Source organism: Eptesicus fuscus, chromosome 5, assembly GCF_027574615.1.
Source record: "Eptesicus fuscus isolate TK198812 chromosome 5, DD_ASM_mEF_20220401, whole genome shotgun sequence".
Taxonomy (NCBI): Eukaryota; Metazoa; Chordata; class Mammalia; order Chiroptera; family Vespertilionidae; genus Eptesicus; species Eptesicus fuscus.
The window spans coordinates 33,998,201-34,011,057 of record NC_072477.1 but is presented as its reverse complement, the minus strand read 5'-3'; the positions used below and the strand labels follow the sequence as shown (position 1 = coordinate 34,011,057).

The 12,857-nt window shown below is 43.4% G+C and overlaps 1 protein-coding gene across 1 annotated transcript in view; it reads left to right on the top strand.

The window, feature by feature from the left end:
- DAAM1 (dishevelled associated activator of morphogenesis 1) overlaps nucleotides 1-12,857 on the top strand; it is a 160,875-nt gene that overhangs the window by 110,077 nt on the left and 37,941 nt on the right. Inside the window, exons 5-15 of the mRNA XM_028141646.2 lie at nucleotides 2,609-2,703; nucleotides 4,900-5,233; nucleotides 5,826-5,936; nucleotides 6,043-6,146; nucleotides 6,432-6,498; nucleotides 6,716-6,833; nucleotides 7,258-7,396; nucleotides 7,711-7,769; nucleotides 10,831-11,018; nucleotides 11,504-11,803; nucleotides 12,081-12,188. Coding sequence (XP_027997447.1) covers nucleotides 2,609-2,703; nucleotides 4,900-5,233; nucleotides 5,826-5,936; nucleotides 6,043-6,146; nucleotides 6,432-6,498; nucleotides 6,716-6,833; nucleotides 7,258-7,396; nucleotides 7,711-7,769; nucleotides 10,831-11,018; nucleotides 11,504-11,803; nucleotides 12,081-12,188 — 1,623 coding nt within the window. The remainder of the gene's footprint in view (nucleotides 1-2,608; nucleotides 2,704-4,899; nucleotides 5,234-5,825; nucleotides 5,937-6,042; nucleotides 6,147-6,431; nucleotides 6,499-6,715; nucleotides 6,834-7,257; nucleotides 7,397-7,710; nucleotides 7,770-10,830; nucleotides 11,019-11,503; nucleotides 11,804-12,080; nucleotides 12,189-12,857) is intronic.

The window sequence follows — 12,857 nt, the reverse complement described above, 5'->3', positions numbered from 1 at the left end:
AGAAACAATAACAGCTTACAAACAAGACTTTACTGATTTTTATTTCAGTTGCCATAAATGATACTGGTATTTATGTTTTCTTTGGGCTTTATCCTCCTAATTGTGAAGTCAAAGTTAGACTTTAATTAACATCTAGTTATTTAATGCTGATACTGTTAACTAGAAAATAATTAAGTAAAGTCCCCCCTTGATGATTTGTTTTCCTGAAAGAAAGGAAGAGACTGTATCATTGCAACACATTGGATGAGAGGCAAACTTTTTTTTCAATACCCCAGTCTGTTCCCCAACCACGCATTTTATCAGAATTGGTAACAGGTGAAAAGATGGTGACTAGCCAAGCCCATGTACAGAGTAGGATGAAGGCAAGGGACCAGTGATTCCATGGGTAGAGGCACCTGGGCCCAGAAGACCTGGGATTCTTCTAATACAACTAGGGGGTCATGAGGTGAAGGGAAAGGAAAAGACTTTTTAACAAGTCTGTAAGCTTATTAGCATTCATGACTTTATAATAACAACTGAGATCTGCTTCCTTAGGCCTTGTTCTTCCAAGTGAGGTCCACAGACCTGCATCCGTATTGCATGGAAACTAGTCAGAAATGCAGCATCTTAGGCTTCGCCCCAGACCAAACAACTCAGAACCTGCATTTCAACAGACCCCAGATGATTCATATCCACGTTAAAGCTTGAGAAGCAGTGCTCTAGCAGATCCCTGGGAAGGGAGAGTGCGCGCGCACACATACACTCCATATTCTCATTTCCAAATGATGTTGAGTTGTTTCTAAAACTTAAGCATTTCCTCTGAAAGAATTGTCCATCATAGTATCAGGTCCAATTTAATTCTTCCTTTTTAAAAATAATTTGATGGAACCCACAAGTGTAAAAGACTACACTTTTCGTCTGAGGAATGGGAAACATAGGGTGGGAGGATTGCTGCCCACCTCAGCTTGATAGTGTGATAATGTTATTATTAACTACAGGTTCGCTCTTCTTTCTATCAAATATAAATAGTAATATCTCATCAGAGTGTGATTATAGAATAGTTACACAAACATTTGTACAACTTAATGTTTAAGTTTTCTAAACATTTCTTAAAGCTTTATTTAAAAGTGGAAATAACTAACTTTTAGTAGAGATAACAAATATGTGGAATTCTTGGGGCTTTTGCTCCACATTTTGGCTTATAGTAAATCTTTGTTACAGATTTATTATTTACTAGTGGCCCAGTGCATGAAATTTGTGCACGGGGGTGGGGGGAGTGTCCCTCAGCCTGGCCTGCACCCTCTCCAAACTGGGACCCCTCGAAGGATGTCCTACTGCCGCTTTACAGGGATCAGGCTTAAACCGGCAGTCAGATATCCCTCTCACAATCCGGGACTGCTGGCTCCTAACCGCTCACCTACATGCCTGATAGCCCCTAACCACTCTGCCTGCCAGCCTGCTTGCCCCCAACTGCCCCCCTACTGCCGGCCTGCTCGCCCCCAACTGCCCCCCCTGCTGGCCTGCTCGCCCCCAACTGCCCCCCCCCCCGCTGGCCTGCTCGCTCCCACCTTCCCTCCCCACTGGCCTGCTTGCCCCCAACTGCCCCCCTGCTGGTCTGCTCACTCCAAACTGCCCCCCGCAACTGTCCTGATCACCCCCAACTGACTCCACTAACAGCCTGATCACCCACAACTGCTGTCCCATCCTGGCCTGATCACCCAAAACTGCCCTCCCCTCTTGGCCTCTAACCACCTCTACCTCAGCCCCGCCACCATAGCTTTGTCCAGAAGAACGTCCGGAAGGTCTCCCAGTCTAATTAGCGTATTACCCTTTTATTAGTATAGATAGAGACCTGGTGTATGGGTGGGGGCCAGTTGGTTTGCCCTGAAGGGTGTCCCAGATCAGGGTGGGGGTTCCCTTGGGGCATGGGGCAGCATGGGCGAGGGGCCTATGGTGGTTTGCAGGCCTGCCACGCCCCCATGGTGTGAGGGTCCCCACTGGGGGTGTGTGGCCAGCCTGGGTGAGGAGTGCTGAGGGCTGTTTTCAAGCTGGCCACACCCTCTTCAGAATGGGGGGTCCTTGCTGGGGTGCCTGGCCAGCATGGGTGAGGGGCTAATGGATGTTTTCAGGCTGGCCAAGGCCCCCAGCAGGGATCCTCACCACATGGGGGCATGGCCAGCCTGGGTGAGGGGCTGAGGGCCATTTTCAGGCTGGCCACACGCCCCGGTGACCCAGGCCCCCAGCCACTCCTTCAGCCACGGCCAGGGCGGGCAGGAAGCTTGGCCTCCTCCATCACCGAGGGCAACCCAAGCCTCCTGCTTGTTCCAGCTCTGTGGCTGCCACCATCTTTGTTGGGTTAATTTGCATACTCACTCCTGATTGGCTGGTGGGCGTAGCAGAGGGATGGTCAATTTGCATGTTTCTCTTTTGTTAGTGTAGGTTTGTGTTAAAAGTATTAGTAGCATGTAATCTGTGGTTTGTCTTGCTTGTACCATAATTTAACCTTTTGCACTCGGATGTCGAGTGTGACTCAACACCGTTAGCATTAGAATAAAGGAATCAAGAAAAAAGTGAGTGCAAAGGGTTAAATATACAATTGGATAAAGTAACCTCAATTTTCTTTGCATAGAGAAAATCTCTGCTCGCATTAGAGAAGGAAGAAGAAGAAGAGAGAAGTAAAACTATAGAGAGCTTGAAGACGGCACTAAGGACAAAACCAATGAGGTAATTTTTTCCTGGGTAGTATATACTACTTGTCTCTTTTCTTTTTTTCTTCTACTCTTCTCCTCCAGCCCTTCTTCCTCTCTTTCCTAATTCTTTATTTTTTCCCCTGCAATAGCCAAACTTTTGAGGAAGTCTTAAGTTAAAAGCATGCAATTGAACCATGGATAAAATACTTTAATCACTGAACATTCAATAAATTGATTTCCTTCAATTAAAAGATATGCAAGCAGCCATTAAAATGGCTAAAATAGGGTGGGGACAAGGGAGATAGATCAACCAAAGGACTTGTGTGCTTGCATATGAGCCTAACCAATGATCACGGACAACAGGGGGAGGGGGGCTTGTGTGTGGGGGGGATTGGGAAGGGAACGGGGGGAGGGGGTTGAGGACAAATATGTGATACCTTAATCAATAAAGTAATTAAAAAAAAAAAAATAATAAAATAAAATGGCTAAAATAAAAAAAGACAGAAACTAACAAGTATTAGTCTAAATGTGGAGAAATTGCCACCTTCACTAATTGCTGGTGAGAATGAAAAATAGTGCGGCCACTTTAAAAAACAGCTGGGCAGTTTCTCAGAATGTTAAACATAGTGTTGCCACATGACCCAACAATTTTTCTCCATAATGAATAGCCAAGGGAAATGAAAAAAGTACCCTCCAAAAAACTTACACACAAATGTTCATATCAGCATTATTCATAATAGCAAAAAAGTGGAAACAACCCAGATTCTGTCAACTGATGAATAAATAAATAAAATATTATATATCCATAAAATGGATTATTCATCCATAAAAAAGAATGGAGTACTGATACACCCTACAATATGGATGAGCCTTGAAAATATTGGTGCAGTGTGAAAAAGGCCATCCACAAAGGACCACGTATTATATGATTCCATTTATAGGAACTATCCAGAAGAGGCTAATCCACAGAGACAGAAGGTTCAGTGGTTGCCTGGGTTTGGGGAGAAGGGGAAATAGTCTTTTGGGGATGATTGAATTGATAATGTTCTAAAATCAGGGTGGCAGTGATTCACAACTCTGGGAATATAATTAAAAATCACAAAATTGTACATTCGAAAGTGTAAATTTTATGGCATTTGAGTTATATCTCAAAAACACTGTTATTGAAAAGAGGATGGGCAATCATCTTCCACTGTGTGCCTCCCACACCTTCATTTTCCATCAATGCCTCTAAGGTTTGCTGAGGTGTTGGGCTCACCAGTACATTTTATTAGCACAAGTGCCATGAATGAAGCCAACTGCTTTAACCAGCTTGGCTATATCTGGGTCATGTGTTTGGGTGAAAAGGCTGGAAAATAAAGATATATTTCCTTTATTTGACTATAAAATACTAAGAAAAAACCTACTGACTCATCAAAAATCTTATGAAGTTGTATGACAGAGGTTTTCTAGCCTAGATCAGTGTTTCCCTCTGTGTGTGTTCTGTGTTCTCAGATGTCAGTGGGTATCCAAAACTAAATAAGTTTGGAAATTTCTGGGGTAGTCAGATAAACAGGTTATGTTACTTCTGAACAGAGGCTTAACATGCAGATGTACATTCTGAATTACTCTTGATTGAATTTACAGTAAACAAGTACGATAAATATCAATAAAATTGATGTACAGTGATAAAGTGTTGCTTTTACTATTTTATGTACTTGGATTCTGAGTAGCATGCAATACAAAAGAAGGGTTTTGCTTCGGAGCCTTAGGGATGCAGGTTACCATTCGTTTGACAAGCAAATATCCTGGAGTTTAAGGATTCTCTTTGATTTTCATTGATAGGGGGCCTGCCTGAGTCAGTGGTTAGTACACAAAAGTGTATGGTGACTGGGTGTTACAATAACACAGGATCAGCAGATGACTTAACCTAAGACAAATGTCCTGAGTGCCTTCTTGCTCCTGATTTTCTGTGGTTATGTGATCTGATAATTGGTTCTTTGTGTCATTTGAGATCTGTTTACCTCAAATGGAGATTTTTTTCACATTTCTGGTTATACCTGACCATTGGGTCTGTGTCGAGGAATAGGCCAGAAATTCAGAAGACTTCATCGGTGTAAGCCTTTTGGTACTTTAGGAACTGCATCTTCTTCCTTTCTCCTGCTCCCCAGCCCCTAAACTTTTCCATTAAAGGCTATTACAAAATTCCAGGGAGACTTAAGTCTGACACATTTTAACCTCCTCCTGACAGGTTTGTTACCAGATTCATCGACTTGGATGGCCTATCATGTATTCTCAACTTTCTAAAGACCATGGACTACGAGACCTCGGAGTCTCGCATACATACCTCTCTCATTGGATGTATAAAAGCGCTAATGAACAACTCTCAAGGTCGGGCTCATGTCCTGGCTCATTCTGAGAGTATTAATGTAATTGCTCAGAGTCTGAGCACAGAGAACATTAAAACAAAGGTGGCTGTGCTGGAAATCTTGGGCGCCGTGTGCCTGGTTCCCGGGGGCCACAAGAAGGTTCTGCAGGCCATGCTGCACTACCAGAAGTATGCCAGCGAGAGAACCCGCTTTCAGGTGGGTGTGTTCCCTCTCCGCTTCTTCTTTCACCTTCCATCAGGTCCTCTCCTGGCACTGAGCGGGGAACATAACTTGAGATTTCCTTGATGGTGATTACTTACACCATGACATCAAGCATTTCTTTCCTCTCTGGTTTTAGGACCAGTGAGTAGAATATGTTTTCTATAATTGATCAATCCGGGGTTTTGGATTTACTGAACTTGAAAATTCGACCCAGGTTCCTACACACGATAGAGCACACATCTTTTGAATCCACTAAATGGGGTGTGCCCTGAAAATTTTATAGGTTGCCCTTCTTAGTTTAGGATCAGCCTAAACAGTGAGATTATGTCACCATAATTATACTCACATGGAAGAAGCAAGCAGAGTTAACGAAGCAGTCTTTTATATTTTGTATGCATGTATATTTGAATATATATGATATTCAGAATTTTGAAAAGAGTTTTTAGGCCTAATCTTTAAAAAGTGGCTTTCTATGGATCAATGTGATTCTGACTAAGCACATGATTTTGAAAATTAACTTCTAATAAAATGAGTGGAAGATTAGTAATGATTCGGTCCTTTGTTTTTATATTTGTATCCTTGGTAGACATTAATTAATGACTTGGATAAAAGCACAGGGCGGTATCGGGATGAAGTGAGTCTCAAGACTGCCATCATGTCCTTCATCAATGCAGTGCTGAGCCAAGGTGCAGGCGTGGTAAGGACCTTATGTACAAAACATGTATTATTAAAGAATATTTTTTGAAAGATTACTGACTATTCTAAAAAGGTAAATATGAATTTTATTACCCTTTTACTTTCAGGAAAGTTTGGACTTTAGACTTCATCTTCGCTATGAATTTCTGATGTTAGGAATTCAACCTGTCATAGATAAACTAAGGGAACATGAAAATTCAACGTTAGACAGGTAAGTCAAGCCGTCCGGTCTGAGACAGTTCATGCTTTTTCCTTGTGTGTAGCGCCACTCTATCAACTACTTGTAACCTGTCCGTGACACGAGGTACTTTCACCAGAATGTCAACTCAGCTAATGCTGTTTATTATGTTAAGACTTTCCTGATGAAAGAAGAGCACATTGTGTGGAGCACTTAGTGTAGGTTTTGGCACTAGCCCTGAATCCATTTCCTAGACTTGATTCTTGTGTGCCTGTGTTTGTAGGGTGTTTTAATAGCATCTCTTTAATTGTCTTTCAGGCATTTAGACTTCTTTGAAATGCTCCGAAATGAAGATGAACTAGAATTTGCCAAAAGATTTGAACTGGTATGTGGGCTTACAATTATTCTGACTTGACTCGTGAGCTCACGGAGTCCCCCGTTGCAACATGTGTTGTAGAGCCAGCATGCAGCAGTGTGACCTAACAGCAACATCAGAGTTCTGCTCTGCTATCTAAGTGGCAGGATGAGCTTCTGTTTGCCTTGCATTGTGGGAACTGAAGAACTTGAGTGTTTGACTTAGATTTCTTTTTCATGTGAAATAGGTTCACATAGACACAAAAAGTGCGACTCAGATGTTTGAGCTGACCAGGAAGAGGCTCACCCACAGTGAAGCTTACCCTCACTTCATGTCTATCCTGCACCACTGCCTCCAAATGCCTTGTGAGTGTTTGTGATACGTATTCTTCCGTGTTTGGGCATCATCCAAAGGGCTGTGTCGTCCGGACGTGCTGATTAGGTTGGGTGCACACCAGGGATTTCACACCTTGGCTTTGTGACAGCCCAGTGTGTCTCCACACAGCCTGTGGGATGTCGTGAAGTTCTCAAAATGAAATTAATTATAACTTGCTTTGATTTTAAAAATAAACATATACCTTACAACACATATAGATAGGGATAGAAAATTCCTCTCCAATAAGTAAATGATCATCGCAGGTCTGAATTCCAGAAACTCTGGGAAGCATAGGTACAGATGTAAACATCTCTCTGGTTCCGAGGCTGGGCCTTCGGGTGACCATGTTGAAAAAATATTCATTCTAGCTGAGAAATAACCTGAAGTATTTTCCACCACTGTTTTCTTTTTTAGACAAGAGAAGTGGCAACACCGTTCAGTACTGGCTCCTACTAGATAGAATTATACAGCAAATAGTTATCCAGAATGACAAAGGACAGGACCCTGACTCTACGCCTTTGGAAAACTTTAATATTAAGAATGTCGTACGGATGTAAGTTTCTTCCTACTTTGCTGTCTGTAAGATAATAGTGACAGTGTAAGACATTTATTTTAATCCTACTTTAAAATAGCAGCTGGGAGAACTGAAATGTATTAGAGGTCAAATAGGAATTCCTTGCTATACACATGTATTATATCTAAGTCTCTTCTGGATTTCCAAGTGTGCCTAGGGGTTCTTAGGGGTGCTTAGGGGTTCAAGCGTGCTTAGGGGTTCTCTGCACTAGATTGTTTGTACCTAGAGAGCATGCATTTAGCTGTAGGCCTTTTGTGTGTTTTCTAATGAATGCTACTTTAACTATTATACAGGTTGGTTAATGAAAATGAAGTTAAGCAGTGGAAAGAACAAGCAGAAAAAATGAGAAAAGGTAAGTGATGAGGCCCTGACAAGAAAAGAGGCTACGTTATTTGTTATTGGGCAACTAACCCTGCTTTCTGTATATTTTAGAAATTTACATTGATGCATCTTAATTGACCTTAGTGCATAAGTCTTTTTTTTTTTTTTTCATGTCTTAAGGGCATTTTATACTGGTTTCTCTTGAATTTAGCTATTTTAGTTGTCATGCTGCTTCCCAAATTTTATCCTTTTATTATAACCATGTAAGTTTTTTGAAAAAGCTTGAAGCATTTGCTGTTCAGTGTTCTTTAATTAAAATTTTCCTGGCTATTAGTCTTCTTAGCCCATCCCCTACTGCATAGTTGCTCTTTAAAGCACACTGGGTTGTTAGAAATATACTAAGGAACACTAAGGATTGCCCAGAATTTTAAAAGAGAAACACGGGCACTTGGTTTCGGCAGCCCAGTTCTTCACATGACCTCACTTTGGCACCAGTTATAAAGAGAGAAATCTTGCAGAGGAACACTGACCTTTGTAGATATATGTGTTATGTAACATTAACAGGCCAGCTACTGGTAAGTATTTGGCTATGTCGTTGATAGTAACAGTAAGCATCGGATGACAGGAGGGTCATTTGTGCCCATCGCTGTGCCAGCCTCACACAGAATGGGTATAACTTTCTCTCCTCCTTCAAAATATTAGCAAGTTAAAGTTGGCCCCTTTGAGAAAGCAGTCATACTCCCAGCCAGTATTAATTGACTTCCTGTTCCTTGTCCACGTTACTCAGTCACAGCCAGTGAAACACAAGAGCACTCACCCGAGAGCTGAAAAGAAGGTCCAAGAGCTGCAGAAGCATTTCCTTCCCTCTTGTCACATTTGTCCTTTTCCATTGAACAGAAGGGCAGGGCCACACTGATAGGGGAAAATGCCAAATGTGAAGTTCTGTAATATTCCAAGATCCTCATGAATTCAGATTGCTCTCCAAAAAGTAAAGTTGCACATCCATTTTTAGAAATAAGTTCTAGAAACTTCTATAGAAAAAAATAGGAACATTGACTAAAATAGTAAAGAGAAATTATATCAAAGAGAAGATGGTCAATGAGTGATATTTTAGGGATACATCCTTAGAGGATGGAGACTCAGGTGTGCAAGTTGATGAGAAAACTGAGGACATAGCTTTGCAGTCATTTACTCATTGAGTGCCTGTGTGTGTCAGGCATGTGCCGGCTCTAGGTCTGAGTCTCAGCTCAGCCCCTGACAGTGTGGGTAGGCTAAGCCCTGTTCTCTTATCCTCCAGTCTCCTCCTCTGAAAAATGAAGAGTAAACCTAAATCACAGGGTTGCTGTGGAGATTAAATGACAAAAGGAATGTAAGGACTGTAGCATAGTGTCCGACACATGCCGGTTGCACAATAAATGACAGGGACTCTTGTAGGCTGCGGTGGTACAGAGAAAATGGCCATGGTCAGTGGGAGGAACAGGATGTTTTAAACCAAGGTCAAGGGTAGGGTGTGAAAGGAGACATAGTGAATAAAATTCTGTTCTGGAAGCTTCAAGTAGCAAAGTTGTGTTAAAGAGGGCACGTGTTGATGAGTTAGTCAGAGGGTGGAGGCTGTGAGGAGATAGGAAGTTCCATGGCCCTGAAAGGTGGAGCATATCTGGGAAGAATTCTCTTTTGTGCAGCATACCCAGTGAGCACTGAGTTAAATGCTTAGCAAATGGATGATAAATGGACGCCATTTGTGGAGAGAATCCTTTAGTCTGGAGCTTACCAAACCGGCATTACATCAGAATCATCTAGGGAGCATTTGAAAACCACAGACCCCCAAGCCCTGCCCCAGCCTGCAGAAGAGACTTTCTGGGATAGGGTCTGGGTTTCTGAGATGTTCCTCCTTCAGGCAGTTCTGGGGTGAGGCCAGATGTCAGAGGCTAATGACTGGTGATGGAGAGTCAAGTCTTACAGCTGTCAGGGAGGAATGAAACGGAGATAGAAGAAGGAAAATGGGAGACAGGGAGAGAGTTTTCAGATGTGTCTAACTTCCCAAAGTGGTAGAAGTGGTAAAAAGTGGGTTAACCATTACCTTCGCTCCAAAGCTGGTAAAAGCCAAGGACTTGAGTGTCTTGAACCCTTCTCTGCAAAGTCTGATTTTGGAGGACTCAAGAGGAAAAGTAAGAAACAGAGAAAGCAAAATTTTCAATGTGTTATCAAATTTGGACATAGACACCAACTCTGTATAGCTCTGCCCCAGTGGATTATCTCTCTAGTGGGTTTACTGATATAAAAAGAACAGGGATTGTAATTGGGGCCAAGTATTGGAAATGAAGATCTACAGTCTAAACTTCCTTAGTCCTCTATTCCAAAGCCCGTCACTCCCATTAGTGCTAGAGCGGCAGGCATATTGGCAATGCAAATCAGCAGGCTTGGGAGTCAGTAAAACTGCAGATGAGAGCAGCTACTTTTCTCCCCATAGGACGGTGATTCTCATGGTCAGCCAGTACCACTGCCCTAAAGATATTTAATGCTGAGATGATAACCTTTGTTTTAAGAACTATTTGCCAGAAGCATAAAATTCTTCTAGTCCAACTAGCCTTCTGCGGGGCGTGGAAGAAATGACTGCTTTGGGACAAACACTGGTCTGGCAGCAGCATTTCCTCACAGTGCAAGATCCTCCCTCTCAGCCCCTCTGTGAGTCAGACACAAGCCAGAAAACCTAGCTAATAAACCCTGGCGCCTCTCTTCATTTCTAATTTGTGAAGAGGCCCTTTTAATACTCATTTTCCCGAGTGTAGGTGAAGGGCCATGTCTATGACAGGATTCTGAATTAAGTTCCAAACAGGCACCATTCTGCATAAGAACTGTGGCTCTAGGGTCTCTTCCTCCGTCTCTTACAAAATATTGTAGTGAATAAAGTTGTTCATCTGAAGCCCCCTCTAAATACGAACACCATTGAGCCCGCAAGCTGCTCCCCTTGATGGAGAAGAGGAATAATATTGACCTAATAAAGAACCTCCCAGTCCTCAGTTTTCTCTGTAGAGAAGACGCTTCGGCTTTGAAGAGAGCCTGGTTTTCATGTCTGGCTGTTTCCTATGCAGAGCACAATGAGCTACAACAGAAATTGGAAAAGAAAGAGAGAGAATGTGACGCCAAGACCCAAGAGAAGGAGGAGATGATGCAGACCTTAAATAAAATGAAAGAGAAGCTTGAAAAGGAGACCACTGAGCATAAGCAAGTCAAGCAGCAGGTGGCGGATCTGACGGCCCAGCTGCATGAGCTCAGCAGGGTGAGGACCGCAGGCAGCAGCTCCGCCCTCCCTTATCCTGTCCCTGAGCCCCTCATCCCAAGTAGCCAGCTCCTGACTCGGGGAGAAAACCTGAACCAGCTCCCGATTTACTGCATGGTTGTGAGACTCGCTCCCTCTGCTTTCATATAGACTGGGCAGCAGAGGTGATTTGGGGTGTGCATTTTTAAATACAAATCCTCTAATAAGAGCAAGGGGAGTCCCATTAGCCTTTTAAAATAAAAACTGATTTCCAGAAAGCCAAACTGGACGATGGTTCAAAAGTGAGAGGTGTGTGAACACTTTGCGTACAAGCATCAGAGCGCCAAATACAAAGGACCGACCCAGTAGAGTCCACTAAGGCCTGGAAGGTCTAAGGCCTTACTGCCCCTTAGTCCCACATTCTCAGAATTCCTCTATAATTTCAGGCAAAAGCATCGACTGAATTTATTTCTTCCATTGATCTCTTCCTATTTTTATCTTTGCAGAGGGCCGTCTGTGCTTCAATCCCAGGTGGACCTTCGCCTGGGGCCCCAGGGGGGCCCTTTCCCTCCTCTGTGCCAGGGTCTCTCCTTCCTCCCCCACCACCCCCACCTCTGCCAGGAGGAATGCTTCCTCCTCCTCCTCCTCCCCTCCCCCCTGGGGGGCCTCCGCCTCCCCCAGGTCCTCCTCCCTTGGGGGGAATCATGCCACCTCCTGGTGCTCCGCTGGGTCTGGCACTAAAGAAGAAGAACATTCCTCAGCCCACCAATGCCCTGAAATCCTTCAACTGGTCCAAGCTGCCGGAGGTAAGCCATTTGTTCCACTCACGGTGCTGTCACAGAAAGGGGACACAGCCCTGGCTGTTAAGTGATCTCATTTTCTAGTACAGACTCGGGATTCTCACCAGATTAGATATTTAAGTGATAAAGCTTCTGAAATAAATGGCACATTGTTGGAAGCCAGCTCACTTTGAGCATCTGGTAGAATGAGAAATTGGGGATGGCAGCATTTTAAAATATAACCACGCCTGTTCTTTTTGTGTATAGCTGTAAACCCTAGTGCTTATTAACTTAATGTTTGCAGAACAAGCTGGAAGGAACAGTATGGACTGAAATTGATGATTCAAAAGTCTTCAAAATTCTAGATCTTGAAGACCTGGAACGAACTTTCTCTGCCTACCAAAGACAGCAGGTAACAGCACATGCCTTCCAGATGCTACAGAGGAAAAACACATCCTCATGCATGATCCCTGGGCCACCTGCCATACCCATGCCATGATAGGCATCTTAGTTCTAGGCTGTTTGGTCTACCCTGCATGTTCCTGCAAAGCAGCATGGTGTATGTGTCCACACGTGTATGCCTGTCAGTGCGTGTGTGTGAACATGTTGAAGGTATATAAGCTTCTTGTTAGGGAGCTTCATACCCTGGGGTGTGTCCAAGACCTTGTCTCCACTGGTGGAAGTTCTGTATATCAACTTGCTTAGCCAAAATAATGTTTCTCTCTGAAGCCATTTTAGTTTATCTGACTTTGGAAAAAAACACACCATATCAAATGGTTATTATCAGAAGCAGACTGCTTTTTTCAAATAGATGGAACCTTTAGAAGTTTGGGGGTCGGTGAATGGCTGTAATTTGGCAGCTAGCTGGAGCCTAGAGAGAAGTTTTTACTGTGTCATGAACACGATCAACTCAGAGTGGGGCTGGGAGGCTGAGCAAGCGTGCAGGTGGCAGTGATACAACTAGGATTAGAGAAGCTTCGGGAAGTGAGCAGAGCCCTCGTGATAGTGGTGAGAGTGTGTGATCCAGGCTGGCTTACATGGCCAGGCTGTCCCTGTGACGCCGTGAGCTCCGGTCACATCT